We start from the raw sequence: 22,390 nt of genomic DNA, 5'->3' as shown, positions 1-22,390 counted from the left end.
GGCGGCAGATAGAGTTGGAGACATCCGCCGCTGACCGCCTCTCCTGCAGCCGACAGCACCCTTTCAGGCGGGATAACCTGCAAGACGGCCAGCTGGTGTGGATCGCCCAGACAGACACACCGTTCAACGACAAGGGGAAAGCCTCCCGCCTCGCCCGCGGCGAGAAGCACCCGTTTTCGCCACAGGAGGCAAAACTCTTCAACCACACGCCCTACGAACACGGCTTCCGCGAGTACGTGTACGAGGGGCAGCTGCGGCGCCTGAGGGAGACGGATGACCTGACGGACCCCCGTGGTGCGATGCGGCAGGGAAGCGGCACAATCTTCTACCCCAGCGGCACGTTGTACGAAGGCAAGTGGCACAACAACAGGCGCGAGGGTATTGGCTGCCTCTCCAGCCCCAAGGGGTACCAATACTCGGGGGAGTGGCGTGACGATGTGCCTCACGGGGAGGGTTACGAGGTGTTCGCATGCCGAGTGGCGATCGACGCGCGCTACGAGAACGGAGTCCCGGAGGGAATGGGCGCCATGCTGTATAATCCAAAGCTGAACGCATACCGTTACGAGGGTGATTGGCATAATGGCCGACGACACGGAAAGGGAGTCATATTCTACGCCAATGGAGATACATTTGCTTGTATATTTAATCATGGAAAGCGCCATGGACGTGGTGTGACGACACAGGCTGTTAATGGGCGAGTGATTCAGTACGAAACTGAGTGGCGTGATGACAAATTAATCAGTACCCCAAAGTTGATTTCAAAGGCACTTCATACAAGTAAGCCCGTGTCATTCATTCCATATAGGACAAAAGGATATTTGACTGCCACTGACATCACAAAATGGGCGGTGAAGGATGAGGCACTTGACCTTACTTACGATCATTTTATGCAGCTAAAGCTTGGCTTTGAATCATTGGATGTGGTGGGGTGCGGCTTTCTTCCACTAAATGAATTGCATGCGGTATGGCCAGAGAGTAATATGGATATGTTACAGAAGTTGGAGGCAGACGGTAAAGATAGCGTTCAGTTACTCGACATCTTTGCTGGATGGTATCCCAACATGTCGGGACATGACATTGCACGTTTCATGCAAGAGTTTATCTCCCCCACTGAATTGCTGCGGCTTAGGGGATGCCTGAATGGCGTAGAGGATGCTGACGGCATTGGGTACTACCATGTCGTTGGCGATACTTCCCCGTTGAGCAAAGACGGGGATCAGCGGCCACCACTGCACCTGCGGGAACTTGAGGTGAACCAGCACCGCATCGGCGGGGAGAAGTTCACGGCGGCAAACTACGCAGCGGCATGCCAGCTGCACGACCCCCCACACTTCCTTGATGTGCTGGAGGTGTGGTACCCAAATATACTGCGCGTCACTCTGGAGCAGTATGAAATAGAAGAGATTGGTACAGACATTATTGACGCGATACGAGTAGACTTCAACCGTTATACACATGAAAGCGATAGTCGTGGTGCCTATCTTTTGATTGACGAGTTTGTTCAAGCAGAGGCCAGATATCGGGAGCGCCTACTTGCAGCACATCATAGCGTTCCAAAGAGTACGACAGCTGTACAGCTGATTTCCCCCACTCTCTCGACTCCAAGGCAACTTCCTGTTGGTCTGCCCATCGAGAATGCCGTCGAGGCTGACATGCGGCGAGGTTTTCTGAAAGGTACTGTTATGTGGGTTCTTGGCAATCGCATACGCATCAGCATACCTCTTCTTGTTGAGATTGAGAATTTTTACGTGAGCCGTGCAGGTCAAATCAGGCTTGACGAGCTGCTTCGCTTCTGTTTCCCCAACGTTGCTTGTCTGCGAACGCAAGAAGCCCTCCTTGGGCAGTTCAGCCAGACACCTTGCCTGTGCAGCTTGTGCAAGACCGTCTTGGAGATGTGAGAACAGCATACACACACAAAAAAAAAAAGAGATCACTACTTATCGTTATCGATGTGAGCTGTCTGATAGTTTTTGTTTTGTTGTCACCCTCGTTGTTCGTTTCTGTGCGCAGATACTGAAGATGATTTTTTTAATTCTTATTTTCTTTTTTTTGTTCTTGTGGGGGGGGGCGCCCTTCTTCATTATCTCTTTTTTTTCCGGCTTTCTGCATTGGGGCTTCAAGGCACTGAGTTCAAGGTGTGGGGGGGGGATCTATGAAGCCGATAGAAATTCCTGTCTTCTTCACTGACGCTGGGCCACCTCCAAGCTTTGAGTACTTATTCGTTTGGACCCTTCTCTTGGCGGTGTCGTTTGCCATATTCGGTGTGGCACGGTCTGCTGTGCGCGTCGCAGAATCATTGCCTGCTGTAATAAAGGAAACGGGACAGTCGATGCAGTGGTGGGTCCGACAACTTCACCTCTGTATGGTCTCGTGGCTGCTATTCTATGTGGTGCACCGACTATTTGCCTACGTTCTCCTCCCGTCCCAGGTGCTTGGACGACTGCACATGTTGCCGCTTTCCGATGGCGTATTTGGGAGGTGGGTGGGTGTCCTCCGCCCCGCCATCTTCTGCGGGGAGTCTGACAGAAGTGACGATGGCAGCTGCGCGGATGGAGAGTTACCGCTTGGTGTAGTGGCATCGGATACCACAACTGGAAAATGGGCAGGCTCTATGAGAAACGAAGAATGGAGGCAGTGCCAATATGTAGCGCTTGCAGCGTTTGTGACGACGATGTGCATTGTGTTGTCGGTTTGCAATGCTTTCTCATGCTTCCTGTTGCAAGTATGCAACGACGAATCAGATGGTACTGAGGATGATACCACCAGCGAAGAGGTCATATCTTCGGGAAGTGACGAGGAATTGTGGTGGGACATGGGGGAGCCAGATGATGCATGTCTCACCAGCCCAGAGGCGGAGTCGGCGGAGGAGCGGTGGAGGGAAATGGCGGTGGAGGAGAGAAGCGCCCAGCGCTGTCAAAACAAACAGAGCGGCATGGGAGATCTTCTGCAGACGTGCTGGCCTGTTCTTCTTGCGGTGAGTTACGCCGGTCTCTACGCCCACACGGGCAGCATGCCGCTTCTGATGCGGTGGGTTTACCCTTCCTGTGTAATGATGGTGACGCTCTTTGCTATGACTGTGTGAGCAACTCTCTTTCCCCCAACGATCCTTCTCCTTCGTGAGAGAGAAAAAGAGCGTGTGGGTCTATTTGGACTTTTTTCTCCTTTTGGATTGTCCCACCTTGCCTCATCTTACTGACAAGAAAAAAAAGGTGAGTACTTGTGTGCCTTACGTTACAGCGCTCTTTTAGTTGCTGTTGATATTGTTTGCTTGTTTTTCTGCTCCTTTGAGTGGGTTTTGCGATTAGAAAGCTGTACGTGCGTGTGGGTGTGGGGAGAGAAAGAGAGAGAGATACTCCAGAAGGTGTAAGGCGGAGGAGATTGGCGCTGTGTCTGTGGGTGACTGCGTTCTTCCACCACATACATGATGCTGGACGGCACTGGCCGGACAATGGCGCAGGGGGATTCTCTGTACGAGTCTCGCCCTACGGATGCGACTGGGTACAACTGCAACCAGCGTGTATGGCTCTTTCTCTGCCAGACTGCCACCTTCATCTGGAAAGAGTACCTTGATCGCGTGCGGCATCCTCGCAGAGCTGTAGCAGAGCTCTTGGCACCTGCACTGGTGGTGGCTATGCTGCTGTACGCTGTGAACTTGAGCCCGGTTGTTTGGGTCGAGCCTTTTCAATACACCAGTCTTCCGACAGCAACATTTTCTGCGGGCATTCCGAATGAAAGCGCCATTGCGCCTACGTGGAGGAGTAACTTTGAGTCGGTGGGAAAGTGGCGCGATGTCTTTGAGGAGCTGAACATGACCTCGTTTTTCTTCGATTATGCCCTCTCAGTGGCAAGTATGCGCAACGTTACATCCTTTCATACTTCCACTAGCCGTTCCAACGACGCGTGGTCAGATTCGTGGTCAGAGGATGATGTGGTGCGCACGCTCCTGACCAACCGTTACGCTGCCGCGCCCTTCAAGGTGCCTACGCTGGATGGGTACGCCGCGATGCTTGCGGCTGCGCAGGTGGCGATTGGGGAACGGGGGATGAAGCGCGCGATGCGCAGCGATGCACTCATCCGCTTCATTCTCCGCTTTGGGAAGTTGGCGTTCGCCGTGGGTGGGGGCGGCGGTGACGATCTTGCCCGCGCCGCGGAGAAGATTGTCGAGTACCTTAATGCGACGACCAAGTCGTTCAATTCCATGGTGCTATGCAAGTCAAGCATTCTCGCAAGAAATGAGGACGGTTGCGTCTTTGATAGTGTGGAAAAGGCGTCACCACTTTTGGCAGACTACATGCAACAACAACAGCTGCAGGGGCAACGGGAAGAGTTGGTGTGGGCAATTGTGCGTGTGGATCGCGTTACTCTGCAGCCGCCCGACTTCCGCTACGTCATTCTTGTCAATCAGGCGATGCTACCCACATGGACAACGATTGAAACGTTCCCACAAGGCCTGGGCAAGGAGTACGCTATGTACGTTTACAACGGCTTCTTGACACTACAGTATGAGTTGAACGCTTATTTTATCTCTCTAGCGGGACTCCCACGACGGCGCATGAATCTTTCGCTGACGCCTCTCATGGATTTTGTCTGTGATGCTGTGGAAACGCCACACAACGCGACGAGAGGATTGTTTGAAGAGCCGGAGAGTTCAGAGCAGCGTGACATTGTCGAGAATGCAACCACGCAGGATCCAATCGTAACCACCACGGCAGAGCCGTTTACAGCAGTGAGCGCAATCTATGCCCCATGCTTGTATGAGGTGGGGGCGTACTGTGGCGCCTCCAACGACACAAAGTCCATCTTAGAATGCTTGACAAGGGCGGAGAATGAGACGGTTGTGTCTGGCATGTGTCAATATGCATTGGAGTTTATCCAGGAATGTGTTCCCAACGATAATGAGTGCGGATCCAACAATGCGTATGAACTCCTCACCCAGGTGCCCTCGGCGCTCCCGGACTGTGCAGAATCTCGCACCGCCTCCTGCGGCGCGAAGGAATTTCTACGCCAAGTTGAAAAAACCAAGACGATGATGGGGTGCACTGTTGATTTGCCTAAGCAATTTCGCTCGAGCAATATGCCTAGGGATGCGTTTTATACAAACTTCAATCTCCCGAGAGAAAAAGAGACTGCAGCAGGGGACGTTTCTGACGATTGTCGTACACTATCAGATACCGTGAGGCACTGTTCAGATGAGTTCCTCTCTATTTGTCCCATAAAGTGGATTGGTGGGAAGGGAATTATCCCATACGCGTGTCTTTACGTCAATCAACGGTTTCTCAGTACAAGTTGTAAAACCACAAGTTTCGTTAAGAATGTATTGCCGTTTTTGTACAGTAACAAGGCTTTGCGAGAAACTGTCCCAGCAGCCACTTATTACTGCCGTGAGGTACATGATATTCACAAAACGTTGGTGGATAGCATTGTCATGCAGGCGTTTCCTACAGATGGGTACACCCAACGGATGTTCTTTTTAACAGGCAGCCCATTTGTGGGTTTGATGGTCTCCATTGCGTATTACTTTCCATTTGCAGTGGCTGTACATTCCTTTGCGAAGGAGCGTGATGCGTGGCAGCACAGATACCTCATTCTTATCGGGGCCAATCCGATAGCAATGCTACTGAGTAAGTTTTTGGTGTCCTTTATCACCTCTACTATTACATCTCTGATGGTGACGTTCGTAATGATGTTTTGCGTCGACATACCGAGTTCGGCAGTCTACAGTTTGCTCTACATGTACTACCTCAGCCTTAGTGCCTTGGCTGCAGTGGTCGGGATTCTGGTCCCTTGGGAACGAGTGGCCATAATTGTGACGCCGTTTGTTCTCTTCCTGTTCGTAACTCCCGCTCTTGTTGGAGAACAACTGACTCAGCTCAGTGGTGTATCGACGCTCCTTCCCCCTACTGTACTTGCCAAGGCCATCAACGAGTACACCAGGGCGGCTCAGGCTGGCTATTTAGAGGTTATGTGGCCACACTCCTCCCAGAAGGCCTTGTGGATACTTTTTGGTCTCTTTCTCCTTTATGGGTTGATTGCTATTGTGTTGGAATACCTCTTTCTCCCCAACTCGGCACTTGAGCGAGTATTTCGGCGCTTCACAACATCGTTGGTGACATCGGTAGACCGATTACTTCGAAGTGGAAATCGCCAGATGACGAAATTTTACGAGGGGGAGGAAATGACTACCAACCACACAGTAGCGCCTCCAAGACAGGAGGGAGACATACAGTTAAATCAAGAGGCCTCAAATCTGGAGTTTAACATTGGCGGTGTTAGTAGTAAAGACACTGAAGCAACACGACGGCAACACACTGGTGAAACAGGTTTCTTATTGGGAGGGATTCTTCGTGAGGACCTCCCGTCCGTGCCTGGTGAAATTCCACCTTCACTTATGTCTTCAACCGCCCAAGGATACCAATCGCGGTCCTACAACGAAGGTGTTCTGCCGGTGCCAAGCAATTGGCATCCAGGCATAACAGTTCGTGACCTGTCCTACACTGCATTGGGTCAGTGTCAGAGTCTGCAGGTGCCTTCGGCCGATTTCTACCAAAACAGGCTTAACTGTGTTGTTGGTGGAGACGCCTCGGGGTGGAGCCTTCTGTTGAATGTGCTGATGGGTTGGTCCGAACCCCCTCAAGGCGATGTGCGAGTGGACGGGAGAAGTATCCGCATGGATGGCCGCGGGGAAATTGGTGTCTGTCTTGAGCGAAATGTGTTTTGGGACAAAATGACTGTAAGAGAGAATATTCGCCTCATTCAACTACTCAAGGGACGTCTTTCCAGTCTAACCGAATTAAAGGACGAAGAGAACGTGCTTCTCACTGCCCTTCAGCTGGAATCAGTGCGTCATGAACGGCCTGGGCGCTTGTCAGCTGGGGTGGCGCGCAAGCTTGCAATCGCCATGGCCTTGGCCGGTGGATCGCGCACACTCTTCTTTAATGAACCCACCGCCCATACCGACCTTTCCTCACGCTCTGAGATATGGCATCTACTCTCCCAGAACACAAGGGGACGTTGCATTGTTGTTTCGACCAGTGATGTGGACGAAGTGGATGCCTTTGCGGACCACGTGACCGTTCTCTTTGGTGGTAGGGTGAGTATTGCTGGTACACCTGAGTATATCAGGTGGAAACTGAGTGGTGGATGGGTGGTGACTGTGTGCTGCGCTGTGAACACACACGCGACGACTGTATTGGATCTCGTAATGTCTGCAGTCCCAGATGCAATACTGGTAAACAACGTGGGGCATGAAATCTCCTTTCGGTTGACAGAAAATGTGGAGGAGTCTGCTTTGCCAACGCTTCTCCGAGAGCTCCAACGAGCGAAGGACTCGGCGCTTGTTACAAACATCAGCGTGTCGGATTCTCGCTTCAGCGAGGGTTATGTTCGTCTTACACGTGAGTTGGGTCGTCACCAGCCAGTGAGGACTGACGAAGAGGAAACTACGAGAAATGTGGCCGGTGACAACTACGTCATGATGCCACCACCACCATCACCGTCCACGCACAACAACTTGGATGAGCAGGAGGATGGTGGTGTTCCTTTGGATATAAGCGAGGAGCGTGAATCACGTCAGTGGTTGATGTTTCTCGGCACGTGCAGGGCAGTGTTGAACCACCGCTTGTTTGAAGCCCTGCTTACTCCTTTTCACTGTATGTTGGTTACACTTCTGCCACTTGTGATGATTTTATACGCGACAGCAACCTTGGGGAGAGATTTTGGCACGGCAAAGTTCAGTGAAACCTCTGTGTTCGGGTGGCAGCTGTCCTCCATCCCGAGCAGCACCTATTACAGTGACTTTGGCGGGGCGGCGTCGCCCTACCGATTTCTTTCGGAGCAGCTTCAAGGGAAACATATGTCTGGGACAGTTTCCTCTTTCTCCACGGTTGATAAAGAGGAAGTGGCCTCGATGCAGAGTAACAGTGCGGGCTTGGATAGCTTCTTGAGGAATACCTCCGTACCCAAGGATAAGTTTCTCTTTGGTGCCTTTGCGATGCAAGGGGCGGTGGTGAAGGCACCAAAGGACATTGTGCCCCCTGCAGTATTCCCATGGCAAACCGATGTGGTGCTCTGTAACACCTCGTTCCCACTGAGTGTACCCGCGTATTTGCAAATGTTGGGGATGATGCGACTTTGGATGGCACGCAATGATACGGAGGGGGCCATTAGCGCCTTCATTGGTACGTTAAAGGAAGCAGGCGACACATCGGAAGGGGGTCTTGCGCCGCCGACGACATCTGCTGAGGTAATGAGTACGCTGTTGCTCTTACTGCCATTTGCGTTTTATGGTACTCGAATGGTGGCAGACCTCGTTCAACAACGGCGTAGTGGGCTTTTGCAAGTTTTTTACAGTTCCTCACTTCGGCCGTTAGCATTCTGGTTAGCTAATTTCACGTACGACTTCCTTAGTTTTTTTACTCTGGCTTTCGTTGGTGTGGTTATATTCAGTTTCAGCAGCATATCGCGTGATGTCACTGTGGGTGATTTCTTTGCGCTGTTGGGTATCTTGATTATTTTCGGTTGTGGCACCATATCGCTCTCTTACCTTATCAGCAAATGCTTTGACGACCACACCGCTGCCCAAGCAGTTGCAACGGCTGTTGGCATTTGTACGGGATTCGCCTTCCAGATAGTTTCGTCAGCAGTACGCTTCCTCCCTGACAACCCGATGGCAGTGCAGGCTAGAGAGAAAAATGAAGTTAATTCAATATGGATGCGGTTTTTCCCTCTCTTCAACCTGGGCGAGGCCTTCATGACGTACTCCATGGCCTCCATTCCGTTTTCTGGCATCGATGTGGCGGTTTATCTGCAGCCGTTAGCTCTCCTACCCCTTCTCTTTGTCACACTGGTGGCGTACGAAACCGTGGCGGAAGTGAATGCACGTACTCTCATACGAGATAAGGTTTGGCGCTTCTTTGAAAAGCTGAATGTGAAGATTGTCGTGCGGCTGCACCGGCTGTGTGGCAATTACGCGCCAATAGAGGACGGTGATTTGTTGTATCGCTGGGAGGACCCCTCCTGTCTTCTTACGAATGAAGATGCATCTGTGGGGGAAGAACGAAATAAAGAATATACTGCGGATGGATTGCGGGTTGAGGCGTTGTGGAAACGCCAACATAACGTTTACGCCTTGCAGAATGTGACGATGAATGTGGAGGGTGAAACTCTCATTGTGGTTGGCGTCAATGGCAGTGGCAAGACTACTCTTTTGCGGTGTGTCGCGGGAGAGATTCTCCCCTCACACGGTAGTGTCTTTGTGAATGGTGTGTCCTCCACAAGGCGGAATATGTCCAAGCTGAAGGCGCAAAGCTTTGTAGGGTACGCTTCAGAAACCTTGGTCCTGCAGCACAGCACCATAACACCGTACCTCTTCCTTAATATCATGGCGGACCTCCGCTTGCTACGTCGCGGTACGGGTCGAAAGCATCACCTTCGCTTTCTGATGCGTACACTGGGTATTGAACCTTACATGCATGTGGGGATGTGGGTGCTTTCGTCTTCTTTGCACCGACGCGTAACTCTCGCAGCGGCTCTTGTTGGCTATCCATCTGTATTGATCCTCGACGATGTGACCAGTTCGCTCGATCCAGTGGCAAGGCGTCAGGTGTGGGCTGCACTCCGTTCTGTGCCACAAGGCACCAGTACCGTGCTGTCGACACGACACCCTGACGATGTGGAGATGGTCGGTGACCGCGTGCTGCTGCTTGACGAGGGTAATATGCGGTACATTGGCACTCCGGTGGCGTGGAGAGGCAAATATAGAAAAGGACTCTCTGTTTCTATTGATGTTTCTCGCCCACACGAGGTTTGGATAAGTGGCCGACCTTACAACGCTGCGGAGCAGGAGGCGTTGTGCAACTTCTTCGCTGCCCATTGGCGTGGTAGTACGCTCATCGAGTCCCGGCCTTTTCACTATGTCTTCCATATCCCTCTCGGGGCAAATCAGGATGACATGAAAGTGGGATCAGAGGTGATTTCTATTTACACCGTTCTGGCGACACTTATTAAGGGAAGGGATGAAGGTTGGACAGTGTCTGACGCCGTTGAGGGAGATGTGGGCGGCAGCAGGAGACATTGCCGATGCTCCATCACTGTTTCCGAGACGACGATTGAGCACACAGTCAGAGCTGCATTGAGCCAAAGTATTGCCTTCACGAGTGCTGTACCAAACTTGTTTGACCGCAATGTTTACATACCACCGAAGGATTACCGTGTGGTTCTGTAAACGTGTGGACGTTGGAAGAAAAGAAGAAATTGACATGACTGCTCTGACACGTGTCGAGACACCAAAAGAACATGAATGATATACATATATATATATATATATATATATGTGTACGCACATGCACCTTTTCTACAGTGAGAACTTGTTATTGTTCTTTTATCTGCGCTCTCTCTCCCTTTCTCTCCTTATTTTATCAGGTGGCGTTTTGTGTATTTGGCGTTGTGTGTTTGTGTGTTTTGGTCTTCAAGACTTCTGCAATAATGCAGGCATCAGGCTCTGCGAAAAAAAAAGACGTTGTGTGGAAAACAGGAACCTTTCCCCCTTGTAGTAAGGAAGATGTGGAGATGCAAAAAGTGGTGGATATTATGAAGAGCGGTAATAAGCATAGTTTTCTGGGGTGGTTGGATTCATGTGATGATATTGATATGAAGGACTCAGGGGGCAATACGGCGTTGCATTGGGCCTCCACCCTGGGAAATCTCGGTGCGGTGACGCATCTTCTTTTCGCGGGGGCAGATATTGACATGAAAAACAATAATGGAGCGACACCGTTGCACTGCGCCGCCACGGATGGCCACGCAGCCATCATTGAACAGCTCTTGCGGCACGGCGCAGATGCCACAATAAGGAACCATGACAAGCAAACTATGTTTGACGTTCTACGGCATATGGGGTGGTCGCGCGTCTCTATTGCATACAGGCAGTTGGAAAAGGCCCTCATTGCCACGACAGACACCCCGCACCAGCAGTGGGATGTTGCGTTCACAAAAAGGGCGGCCTTAGGATCTTCTACCCCTTCTGTGCCAAGGACTTCTCTCTCTGTGTCACGTGGCTCAGTCTTGGAAGGCCATCATGTGCATTATTCGAACGTTGCTCACCACACACCGGTGCGTGCGGTAAGCATAGACTGCCCTGACGGATGGGCTTCTAGGATGTGTGCTATGGAAGTTGAACTGCTGTGCGCCACCGAGGAGGTGGAGCGCAATACCGTGACCAACTCATATCTGGAATGGGTGCTGCGCCTCCAAAGTATGATTAAAGCTGCATCAGTTAGGCTGGTACGCAATGTGCCGAGGGATGTGGCGGTTGTGCTTGGCGAGAAGCACTCGCCGGAGGGTACACGCCAGTTGCTGGTGCGCCTCGCGGGGGATCCGGTGGGCGCGGAGGTGTGGGTTGAAGTCACCCAAGTGGCGCACTGCAAAGCAGTGATTGACTACATGGACCTTTTTGACCGCACCTACACCACACTGGGCTCCTCAACGTGTAACACAGACACAAACTTTTCCCCTATACGTGTTCCATTAGGTACTGTTGAGCAGAAGGAGACTTTCCAGCAGCTGAAAATGGTATCGCACCGATCGTCGCTGTTCATGCACAACAATCAAGCGTTGGCTTCATCATACTCAAACTCTGCTCCGCTACCCCCACTGCGTGCGTGCTCCATTGTGGATCGGGTCCCTGGCCGCACTGCGGCGGAGATCCTGATACCGGAGAAACAGGAGCCGGAGCCAGCTCATGTGGTTTGGCAGTCTGAGTTGCATGATTCGCATGATGAACCCCCGAAGGAGAGCAACTTGTTATCAACATTGATGTACGCTAGCCACATGGCCCCGATGTACGTTAAATGTGACAGCAGTAATAAAGACAGAGAAATAGGAAGCGAAAATCTCCCCCCTCTCAATCTTAAGAGCTCCGTGAGAGAGAGAAATACTGGTGCGTGGAAGGCTCCCGCTCGAGACGATATGAAGAGCAATACGAAACCACAGCCTTCTTTGAAGTGGGAACTCTCCGCGGAAGAGTCAAAGAAGTATGATAAGTTTCTTCGGGGATCTGCTTTAGAGTACTTAAAGCGTAAGGAACGTTTTCCGGAAATAAAGTGATGCTTCTCTATGGCATATCCTTTTTCTCCATTTATCCTCTACTTGCTGTTACCATTCCTCTTTTCTTGTAATTTTTATTCCATTTTGACCACCGTTCTCCCCCCTACCCCTACTGCGAATTACTGCGAATCCCAAGCAGGTGTACAAGCTGAAACACAGAGGGTGAGAGCTTTGCATCATTATTTCGATTGTTTGTATCTATATATAGATATATACATCTTGCGCCTGGTGCCGCGGTAAATAATGTGGCGTGTCGCATCCTCTTATTTATCCTCCTTCGCTCTTTTTTGTCATGTCTTGCTACCCTTCTCTCGAGTAGGGGATCGAAAAAAGGTGAGGGCAAGAATATTACTCTCTCCAGCCAAACTGGCAACACTTGCGCTGCTGCATGGAGTGTAGTCGGTCTCACTCTTGTTCTCGCGCCGTGGTGTTGGATGCGTGCAAGCAAAGAAGGGGCATTTCGTTTCGCCGTAACGCAGCTTTTTGGCCGTATTGCCCTCTAATTCAAAAGCCTCTGCGAAAAACGTGGTGTTGCAATGATTTGTGCTGACGGGTGCCTTGGGACGCAGGCAGCATGTAGTCTGTGCCGTGGGGGTGATGCGCGCCGTTCGCAGGAAATGTCTGCCCTGCCTGTGCCTGGTGTTTGTGTGTGCCGGTTGTCCAGCTGAAGTGCATTTTCTGTGGGCTTTTCCCCTCTTCCATCCTCGTATACCCGTAGCGGTGTTGTGTGAACTGCATGAAGAAAATTGACCACCTCAGGTCCCTCATCGCTGACCTCGAGACCTATGAGCGGGAGCTGCAGGAGCGCGTACGCCAGAAAGAAGCGGAGTTGGAGTTGCTGCTGAAGCAGCTGGCACCAGTCAAGAACTCTTCCTCCTGCCTCCCTACTACAACAAAGCCAGATGTGGTGCCCGCCTCTTCTGTGCTGCAGCTACGAATCGCACGCGCACCTGGAGTGACGGCGTCTGGCAGGACGGTGGAAGCTTCGCCGTCTCCATGCCTCACAGGAGAGCAACGGCGCCTCCAGCCCCCTGTTTTCGGCGCCCGTGAGCGACAGCAGAAGCAACAAAAGTTGGATCGCTCGTCCTCCGCCGATATCGATGGCGTCTCCCCTATTTCCAGCAGCAGTGCCGCCTCGACTGACTCCGGTGGCCTCGCAGAGACAAGACGACTGCTGCTGGAGTCAGACGAGAGGACAATTCGTCGACCGCCTCGCCGAGTTCGATTCGCAAGTCGGAGTCCGTGCGTTGTTTCCATGGCGGTCGAAAAACCTGCATCTAAGAAAGAGAATGAAATGAAGAGAAGCAGAAAGCCTCGGCCCACGCCACTGCCAGAGTCCCCGCTGACCGTAACACACTCACAACGCTCTAGCAGCGCGAGAGGAAACACTTACAAGGATGACAAGGCGTGCATCATGGAAACCTCACCGGAAACATGCGCAGGTATGGAGAATCAAAATAATTTGGGCTCCACGGGTATTACAGGGGTTGTTGACGACGAGCCGTGTTATCTGCGCCGGCGGCCGAAGCATGAGCGGTGCGTGCACAGAGAGAGTATGAAACTCCCCAATGTCGGTGATACTTCAACGGCAGTGGCTCTCCCAAATGCTTCTTCCGCATGTGATTCGGCTTCCTTTGGGCCACTGCATCGGAACGAAGGTGGCGTTTGCCTGCAGAGCGAGCTGCAACAAGGGCAGCAGCAGCAGCAGCAACACCAGTATCAACTGCAGCTGTCCAGTTACATTCCAACAAAGCGCCCCCGCGCCTCCGTTTCGCGCAGCATCAGCGCTGCCCGGTCACGTGATCCTGCCGTCGCGCAGCAGGAGGGCAGAGGGGCCGGCATCGTTGTTGCCTGTGGTCCCACTCTCTTCTTTGACTAATCCTGTGGCCGTTCTTCCCTCTCTTTTTTCACAAAATTTTTTTGTCTTGTTGCGTATGCTCCCCTCCTCATGTTTGACGTGGGCCTGTCTGCCTTGAATGGATTGATATATATATATATTTTTTTTTGATGGTTTCATTGATGCATGCATGCATGCGTGTGTCTGTCTGACAGAAAGAAGGTGGGGACTGAGGGACGCAGGTGCCCTTTTGAGATGTTTGGCAGTGCACTGTGCATTGGGGTTCTTCTGTACTGCTCTCTGTCTCTCCGTGCCCGAAGTCTCCCTGTGTAGTGGAAAGCAGTAGTTGAAAAAAAAGAGAACAGAAAAGAGATAGAAAGAAGATACAACGAACGAAGAAGAAGAGAGAGGTCAACCGAGGATGGCGGAGATCAGCAGCAGCAGCAGCAGCCCCAGGGACGTGGGCACCACCGTGCGCAAGGTGGCGGAGGACTTCCTAAAGCTCAAGACGGCGTATGAGCGGAAGGACAACGACGCGTGCCTTGATGTACTGGAGGACATCAAAAAGAAACTGATTCTGCTGCCGACCTTTCTCAATCCGGCGGCTCAGAGCCCGACGCGGCTGCAGGAGTTGACACTCACCCGCGAGGTGCTTGAGCACGCCGTTCTTGTGAGTGCACACCTCAAGGACCTCGACAACTTCGAGCTTTACTTCAACCAACTGAATGTGTACTACACGGACATTGACAGCAGCGAGCTGCCGGAGTCGCCTCTGTACATGCTGGTGCTCGGGCTCAACCTGGTGCGTCTGTTAGTGCGCAGCCGTATTGCGCAGTTCCACTCGCAGCTGGAGAAGATACCGAACGACATCCACGGCAAAAACCCGTGCATCCGTTTCGCGGTTCTTCTTGAGCGGTACCTGATGGAGGGCAGCTACAACAAGTTGCTCAACTCGCGCCACCAGGCACCGTCAAACGAGTACATTCCTGTTGTGGAGATGTTAGAAACCACAGTACGGCAGGAGGTGGCCGAGTGCATACCCCGTGCGTACGCCCGTATCGCCATTGGCAAGGCGCAAAAGATACTGATGGTTGAATCAGTCGAGGAGGTGAAGCAGCTTGGAAGGCAATACAAGTGGCAGCTGAGTTCTGACGGTAGTTGCTTTCTCTTCACACGCGAGGAAGATGTAGCAAGGAAGGAGGTCCCATTCCAGGATATGCTTAAGAACCACCTGCAATTCGCGGCAGAGCTGCAGCGCATCGTGTAGCTGTGTCCGCACGTCTGGTCCCTTTTTTTTTTGTCTTTGATGTTTCGTTCGTGTGGCTAAACTACAGCATATATATATATATATATGTGTGCGTGTGTGTGTGTGTGTGTGCGAGGCACCGATGTCGCTCGTTTACTTGAATATGCCGGGAACAAGAAAAAAAAATTGTGTTTTTTTTCTGTTTGGTCGTCTCTTGCCCGCTTCCCCACGCCCGTGGGCGAGGGCGTGAGGCTGTGCTGTGTACGTGGTTCCTCCACTCCCCTCGATGTCTTGATGCCTCTTTATCTCTCTCTCTCTCCTTTTTATCTCTCTCTCTCTCTCTCCGTCTCTTTCTTGCGCTTTGTCTCTCTGTCCGTGTCTGTTGCTCCTGCTGCAGGAATGCCGCCGGTGACGAAGGTGGCGGCGCAGGTGATCATTAGGCGCCCGGACGGCACCGAGACGCGTTTGGTGCGCCGCAAGCCGGGGCCGGTGCAGACACGCACCGACAGCGACGCGGTGAAGCGCGATGAGGACCGCGAGGCCGTGCTGGCGTGCCCACCGTACACTGCAAGCTTTAACACGTTGCTGAAGGAGCGCCGCGAGAAGAACAGCCGCGTGCTTGTGAACGCCGTGCTGGAGCGCATGCACGCAGAGGCCATTCCGCTGAATGTCGTCACGTACAACCTGCTGATGGAGCGTGTTGTGTGCTTCCCAGACGACGTTATCTTCACACTGTACGAGGAGATCAAGGAAGAGGCAGTTAAAGACAACAGCAGTGTTCGGCCTAACCTCACCACCTACCAGCTGCTGTTCCGCGCGTGTGAAAGGAAGGGAGAGTACAACCGCGCCTTCCTCCTCTACAAGCAACTGCGGGAACTCATGCACATCACGCCGGACTCCCCGACGTACGACACGCTATTGGGTTTCTGCGCAGCTGTACGGGACGTGGCACAGGCCACATACTTTGTGGAGGAGATGCGAAACAACGGCGTGACGCCAGACGTCAACACGTACAACTGTCTGATGAGTGTACTGGTGGATAGTGCCCCGTACGAGGAGACGCTGGGGGTGTTCCAGCAGATGATTGAGGAGGGCATCAAGCCCACTATTAGGACGTATAACACTGTCTGCAAGGCCGCCCGTGCCCATGGTGACTACGACCGCGCATTTCAGCTCTTTGAAGAGATGAAGAAGCGCGGTATGCTACCGGACGTGGTCACGTACAATACGTTGCTCTCTATGGCGGAGCATCGCTTAGACTACATCATGGGGCAGGGCAACCACGAGCACGTGCGGCGCTCCTTTGAGCAGCGCAGGCAAGGTAAGCGCGCTGTGGCAGGGCTCACATTGACACTTTTAGCCGAGATGGAGTCGATAAAGCTGAAACCGAACACTTTCACCTTCAATCAAGTCATGGCGGCCCTGCTGAAGTGCGGCGATCACCGCGTGTTTAATGTCTACCGCACGATGCAAACGCGCTACGCGGAGCAAAAGTCGGCGCTTGAGCTGCAAGCCAAGCGCAGAGCGAAGAAAAAGAGGACAATGCTCCTCCTAGAAAGCGACACCCCCAGTAACACAGAGGCCTGGTCGAGCAGCACAACAACCGCGGCGCCGGCATCAACGGCGTCAGCGGAGAACGCCGACGGCCTCGGCGCAGAGCAGCCCATGTCGCTCGACGAGGCGATGGATGTCGAAGACCCGCATCGGCCTGCCCGCATCGCCGCACAGCAGTCGCGGCCGAACCGCGACACGTATCGCCTGATTGTGCGTGCCTGCCTCGAACTTGGCCTTGCCGACAAGTGCGATCACTTCTACCGTGAGATGCGCCGCGAGGGGCTCGGGCTCGACCACGATTTCGCAGTGCTCATGGAGGAGGTGTGCGAGGCAACGGGCGACAGGGTGCGGGCGCGGTCAGTGCTCGATGAGGCGAAGGGCGACCGTTTGCTGATCGACACAACACTTTTCAATGCATACCTCAGTGTCCTTGCATCGCTGGGCGACGCGGAGGTTATGCATATTGTGGAGGAGATGCAACTTGGCATCAACGTTTTCAACGTGCGGCCGGACGTGGCGACATTCAACAGGGTGCTGCGCAGCCAACTCTGCATGGGTAACCACGAGAAGGTGGCGGATGTGTTCGCTTCCATGTACCTTTCGTACAGCCAGGTGACGCCCGACACGGAGACGTACTGCTGGGTGCTCCGTTCCTACTGCCAGACACACGATACGGAGGCCGCCACGCAGTTGCTGGAGTCAATGAAGCAGCGAAAGGTCCCTGTTTCGGTTGAGCACTACCACCACCTTATGCTGGTGTATTTGGAGGCTGATGATGCACGTATTATCGATGTCTTCCATTTGCTGCGGAATGCGACGGGGGATGAAGCACTGCCAAAGGCTGACACGCAATGCTTCTGCGCCTTGCTGCAGTACTACTTGCGCCAGCAGCAGTGGGATGAGCTGGAAGGGCTTTTTTTGGCGCTCAAGGCGGATCCCGTGCTGGAAGTCGATACTGGATGCTACAATGTCATACTAGAGATGTGCCTCAGGCAGAAGCGTGTGGAGTACGCGGAAAAACTTTTTAATGAGCTTCGCATGAAGTGCGTCCCGGCTGATATTACGATGTACAACACGCTTTTGCGTCTCTTTGCATCGGTAGGCAATAAAATGATGTACAGTGTTCTGGAGGAGATGAAGGCCAATCACGTGGCACCAGCGGCCACCACGCTTGGTATTCTGCTGGAGTACGCTGAGGGGCGACAGGCTGTCTCCACTGCTGTTGAGCACGGTCTCTTCTGGAATCCGGCTGATGATCTTGAAGGGCTGATCTGAAGATGGGGTGGTAGGACATGCCGCTATATTCGTATGTATAATAGAAGAGGGTAGGGGGTGGAGAGGGCTGCCTCCTCATCCAGCTTTCTTTCCACACACACCTCCCGGACCGTGTGCTCCTATTCATTTATTGTGGTTGTGATTTGTGGATGTGTGCTTGTGGTGTGATTGGCCAAGAAATGGCCGCTGCACTCCTCTCTTGTTTTGGTTGCCACGGCACATTTACGATGCTTCTTTTTCTCTCTTGCGTGTTTTTTTTTGTTGGATGTGGTGACTCCGCCTCTCTGTGTGTCTATGTGCGGGTGCTTACCTATGGCCTGGGAGCAGACGCTTTGATTTGTTGTCGTCGTTGTTTTCTTCCTCTGTTCCTCTCTCTTGTGCACTTTCCCGCCTCAGGGCAAGAATAGGCAGCAATGCGGGCAGCACCCTTTTCTCGGCGGCGTGTGCTTGTGAGCAAGGCGGTTCAGACGGAAGCGTCGTTCCCCCCCGACTGCACCAACGTCGAGGAGCACTACAAGGGGCTCGCCAGTGAGCAGTTTGACGACCTCTGCAAGCTGCGCGACGTGATACGCGATGCGATGAAGGAGGTTGCCTGCTCGGTGTACGACGTGGTGGCGTTCAAGGACATCCTTTTCAAGATCGAGGACGAGCTCCCGTCGAGCCTGCCGGTGACGGACATGCTGCTGTTGTCCTCGAAACTTTTTCGTCGCGCCGCGGAGCTGGGACGCCTCCTTGGCTGCTTCTTCACGGTTGTCTTCGCCGAGGAGCACGTGGACGAGGATTTCCACTTCACGGAGCTGCGCGTGCTGCGACGCGAGCTGCTCGACCTGAAGAAGCAGTTTGCCAAAGCAGACGAGGAGCGCGCCCGTCTGCAGCGCATGCTGGACGATGTCGGCAGAGTCGCAGTCAACCATAGCCGCGCGGTGGATCTCCTAGAGACGCGGAATGCGGCGCTGCAGCTGCAGACAAGCGGTCTGGAGGACCAGATGGCGCTGCTCTTCTCGCAGCTCAACAAGGATCTGCACCGCCAGTGCAAGGAGGGGTACGAGAAGGTCACCAATGAGATAGACAGCCAAGACCGTATGAACCTTACCAAGGCGACGTTTCGCCAAACGATGGATTCCCTCAGCGATCAGCTTCGCCACTCACGTACGCTAATTAACGACGTGAGAGAACTTGTTTTGAGCTGCGCGCAGGGTGGCACGGGTGGTGGGCGGAACGTGGATGCGCAGATATCGAAGGAGCCGAGTATTCGCTTTAAACTGAAACAAGTGGAAAACAATTTCCAGCAGCTCGTGGGCCGTTTTTCCGCCGTCAAGGGCATCGTCGCGGAGACAGCACAGGAGCTGATGAATGCCTTGCACGAGCGGAAGAATATTCTCTATCTCTCACTCCAGCACATCCGTTTATACGATATTCAAAACACAAAAATGCGTCAGTCTAAGGCCATCGTCGTCGAAATGAAACGGGGGGTGGAGGAGCTGTTGAAGCGAATTGGGGTGACGTTTCCATCCGGCGCGGTCACCTTCGTTGACCGCATTGGTCGCATCTCCACACAGCAGTGGCAGGTGGGGCAGACGCTAGCGACGATCCGAAACCAAAAGGCAAGTGAGCTTTCAGGCGATGAGACCACCGTTGTTTCTGCCTCGCAAGTGCCATCGCCACTCCCACCAGCGCCAATGGCACCAGCGCCCCCTTCGCAGAAACGGGTGAGCGAATCCGATATTGGTGGCGAGGAGCGTCAAGGGGCGTCAGTGCCGGATGTCTCTGCTCGTATGGGGACTGGCAGCTACAACGTTCCCTTTCAGACCGTGTACAACATTGTTGACCTAGTGAAGTTGATGGAGCGATCTATGGAAAATCTGGTCAACACGTTGAACTTTGAAAATGAAATCAACGCCTTTCTCAAGACTCTCACGTTGTCACTCTCCACCACACCGCGTGAGGTGGATGAAACCTTTGGTGACTTTTCGGATGCGGATGCGGTAGTGGACAAGGCGCTTCTTCCCACGGGCGATGCCTCCTACAAGCGTTCCAACGCCGTCGATACCCCCACACGCAAAGCCGTACGAAACTTGGACCGGACAGCAAGTCACTCGATTCTCTCGTTCAGTGGTCAAGGGGAAAGGCGGCAGTCGATTGAGAGCGAAAAGGCGGCGTCTGTTGTGGCGGAGCAGGAACGTCGGCTGCAGGAACTGCAGGAACAGCTCGACAACGTGCGGCCAGAGTTTGCGGTTAAGATTGGCTTCCTGCGCCAGGTGTATGAGGCCAGGATATGCGATTTGGAGATGAAGGAGGCAAACATCCAGCGCAGGGTTGGCGCAACGACGCCGCAGAAAGAGGCCAAGGAAACAAAGGAGCCACCGAAGAAGCGTCAGGGTCGTGGTGAGCGCGAAATGCCTGCATCGCGCGCCTCCGACAATTCCGACGCAGAGAGGCGGCGAAAGAAGGATGACAGAGATCATCTCCTGCTGTCGAGGTCTGAGTGGCACCAGACAAAGCCGGCACTGCAGGGAAATAAGAAGGTGCGTGAGGCTATGATGAATGAACTGACCAAAATGATGCGTGATCCCGATCCCTCTGAAAAACAAGAAAGACGACAGAGCATGCGCTCCAAAGGTACAGGTAGAAGTGTGACAACCTCAATAAGCAGGTAACCTACATGCACAGGTCTATCTATCTCTCTCTCTCTATATATATAGATAGACAGTCAGTTAGAGAGGTAACAGACATTCTCTGAAGGAGAGTGCCTGTGCGTGTCTGTGTGTGTAGAATTCCCGTCGAGGCGCTTTTATAACTTGGTCATCTTGCTGTTTGCGTATGTAATTAATGTAAACGGTAGAAGTACACACATATATGCATCTCGTTACATCATGACAGCACTAATGGAACGACGGATGGTGTATATTTTGCAATGCTGGTCCATATCCATGCATCATGCGTCAGTATATATATATATATATNNNNAAATCAACTTATCCAGTAGTACGTCCTCCAACACTGCTCTACAACACTCTTGTATTTTCACCTTCTCCACCGAAATCCTCTTCTCCTTCCCCACTACTACTATCCTCTACATGTTGACACTCTCACTTGCATGTATTAAGCGGTGCGTTGCCACTCTTCAGGAAAAGAAGATCCAACAAGTAAGGCGGGGTGAAGGAAATGTCTCATACAGCGGAGGACACAAAGGCATTCGCACTCATCTTGGCACGCGACGCGGAATGCAAGAAATGCTTTGAGTGTGGTTCGCCAAACCCACAGTGGTGTGATGTGCAACACGGTGTTTTTATTTGTCTTGATTGTAGCGGCGTTCACCGAAGTCTCGGCGTCCATCTCTCGTTTGTGCGAAGCTCCACCATGGATGGGTGGATGAACTGGCGTCCGGAGAAGTTAAAGCAGATGCAGCTCGGTGGTAACCGCCGTGCCCGAGAGTACTTTGAGCGCAACGGCGTTCCTAGCACACCCATACGTGCCCGCTACGAGTCATTGAGTGCCCTCCGCTATGCCGCCATGTTGGAGGCCGAGGCGCTTGGCAAGCCGTTCAACGAACAGACCTGGACACCGCCAGAGTGGTATGACCGGCTTAAGCAGAGTGGCCCGACGGACGGCGGCGCCGTCCTGCAGCAGGCCCCACAGCAGCACCGCCCCATCACTGGCATGGGCTCTGATGGAAGGCAATGGAATAACAGTGGCACCGGTGGCGGCGAGGTCGGGGACTGGTACAACTCACTTGCCAGTGGGTGGGCATCACTGTCAAAGAAGACAACGGAGCTCGCGGGTACGGCAACCTCACAGGCGCGCACGCTTGTCCAGGATGCGAACGTGGAAGACGTCAAGTCAAAGTTGNAACGGAGCTCGCGGGTACGGCAACCTCACAGGCGCGCACGCTTGTCCAGGATGCGAACGTGGAAGACGTCAAGTCAAAGTTGGCCTCTGGCTGGTTCACAGTCTCGGGCTATGCGAATCAGCTGTCATCGAAGATTGCAACTATAGGTGGGATTGGGGACAATGATGGACTGACAGGGCTGACGCACAACGCCAGGATGGCGGCACAGGGAAGTAGGCCATCACCCACTGGGACGCGTGGATCATACGATCATATAGAACACCACGCAGAATCTGCATCACCGAAGGTTTTCAGTCCATTGCCTAGCTCCGGTCAACAACAACAACAACAGAGCTTCTGGCCGCAGTCCCAGCCTAAAAAGGACGGTGCGTCGGCAAGCCCATTGGCTGCTAATAAGGGCCCATGGAAGCGAAAAGAAAGTGGCGAATGGGCCTGGGATGACTAGCAATCATTGTTCTAATCTACTAGTGGTATCTGTGTAAAAATGTGGTCATGTACCGAGATAAGCCCCCCCCCCAAAAAAAAA

General features: G+C 53.0%; 9 protein-coding genes across 9 annotated transcripts; all 9 read left to right on the top strand.

Annotated features, from left to right (window-relative positions):
- Nucleotides 1–299: 299 nt before the first annotated feature.
- DQ04_01211080 (putative phosphatidylinositol-4-phosphate 5-kinase) lies at nt 300–1,898 on the top strand (the record flags this gene model as incomplete). The annotated part of the gene is made up of 1 exon (XM_009310389.1): nt 300–1,898. The coding sequence occupies one exon, from the start codon at nt 300–302 to the stop codon at nt 1,896–1,898; it is 1,599 nt and encodes a 532-aa protein (XP_009308664.1).
- Nucleotides 1,899–2,152: 254 nt separating this feature from the next.
- On the top strand, nt 2,153–3,082 carry DQ04_01211070 (hypothetical protein; the record flags this gene model as incomplete). The annotated part of the gene is made up of 1 exon (XM_009310388.1): nt 2,153–3,082. One exon carries the CDS (start codon nt 2,153–2,155, stop codon nt 3,080–3,082), a length of 930 nt encoding a protein of 309 aa, XP_009308663.1.
- A 366-nt stretch (nt 3,083–3,448) lies between these two features.
- Nucleotides 3,449–10,222, top strand: DQ04_01211060 (putative ABC transporter; the record flags this gene model as incomplete). The annotated part of the gene is made up of 1 exon (XM_009310387.1): nt 3,449–10,222. The coding sequence occupies one exon, from the start codon at nt 3,449–3,451 to the stop codon at nt 10,220–10,222; it is 6,774 nt and encodes a 2,257-aa protein (XP_009308662.1).
- Nucleotides 10,223–10,566: 344 nt separating this feature from the next.
- On the top strand, nt 10,567–12,102 carry DQ04_01211050 (LmrCD-specific DARPin; the record flags this gene model as incomplete). The annotated part of the gene is made up of 1 exon (XM_009310386.1): nt 10,567–12,102. The coding sequence occupies one exon, from the start codon at nt 10,567–10,569 to the stop codon at nt 12,100–12,102; it is 1,536 nt and encodes a 511-aa protein (XP_009308661.1).
- A 736-nt stretch (nt 12,103–12,838) lies between these two features.
- Nucleotides 12,839–13,981, top strand: DQ04_01211040 (hypothetical protein; the record flags this gene model as incomplete). Its single annotated transcript, XM_009310385.1, has 1 exon — nt 12,839–13,981. The coding sequence occupies one exon, from the start codon at nt 12,839–12,841 to the stop codon at nt 13,979–13,981; it is 1,143 nt and encodes a 380-aa protein (XP_009308660.1).
- A 379-nt stretch (nt 13,982–14,360) lies between these two features.
- Nucleotides 14,361–15,206, top strand: DQ04_01211030 (proteasome regulatory non-ATPase subunit; the record flags this gene model as incomplete). The annotated part of the gene is made up of 1 exon (XM_009310384.1): nt 14,361–15,206. The coding sequence occupies one exon, from the start codon at nt 14,361–14,363 to the stop codon at nt 15,204–15,206; it is 846 nt and encodes a 281-aa protein (XP_009308659.1).
- A 378-nt stretch (nt 15,207–15,584) lies between these two features.
- Nucleotides 15,585–18,014, top strand: DQ04_01211020 (hypothetical protein; the record flags this gene model as incomplete). Its single annotated transcript, XM_009310383.1, has 1 exon — nt 15,585–18,014. The coding sequence occupies one exon, from the start codon at nt 15,585–15,587 to the stop codon at nt 18,012–18,014; it is 2,430 nt and encodes an 809-aa protein (XP_009308658.1).
- Nucleotides 18,015–18,427: 413 nt separating this feature from the next.
- Nucleotides 18,428–20,671, top strand: DQ04_01211010 (hypothetical protein; the record flags this gene model as incomplete). The annotated part of the gene is made up of 1 exon (XM_009310382.1): nt 18,428–20,671. One exon carries the CDS (start codon nt 18,428–18,430, stop codon nt 20,669–20,671), a length of 2,244 nt encoding a protein of 747 aa, XP_009308657.1.
- Nucleotides 20,672–21,179: 508 nt separating this feature from the next.
- On the top strand, nt 21,180–22,010 carry DQ04_01211000 (putative ADP-ribosylation factor GTPase activating protein 1; the record flags this gene model as incomplete). Its single annotated transcript, XM_009310381.1, has 1 exon — nt 21,180–22,010. The coding sequence occupies one exon, from the start codon at nt 21,180–21,182 to the stop codon at nt 22,008–22,010; it is 831 nt and encodes a 276-aa protein (XP_009308656.1).
- Between the last annotated feature and the right edge of the window lie 380 nt (nt 22,011–22,390).

The sequence above is a fragment of the Trypanosoma grayi genome (assembly GCF_000691245.1).
Source record: "Trypanosoma grayi strain ANR4 Tgr_121_V1, whole genome shotgun sequence".
NCBI lineage: Eukaryota > Euglenozoa > Kinetoplastea > Trypanosomatida > Trypanosomatidae > Trypanosoma > Trypanosoma grayi.
Note: the sequence above shows the minus strand (reverse complement) of the source record. Positions and strands in the feature narration are given on the sequence as shown.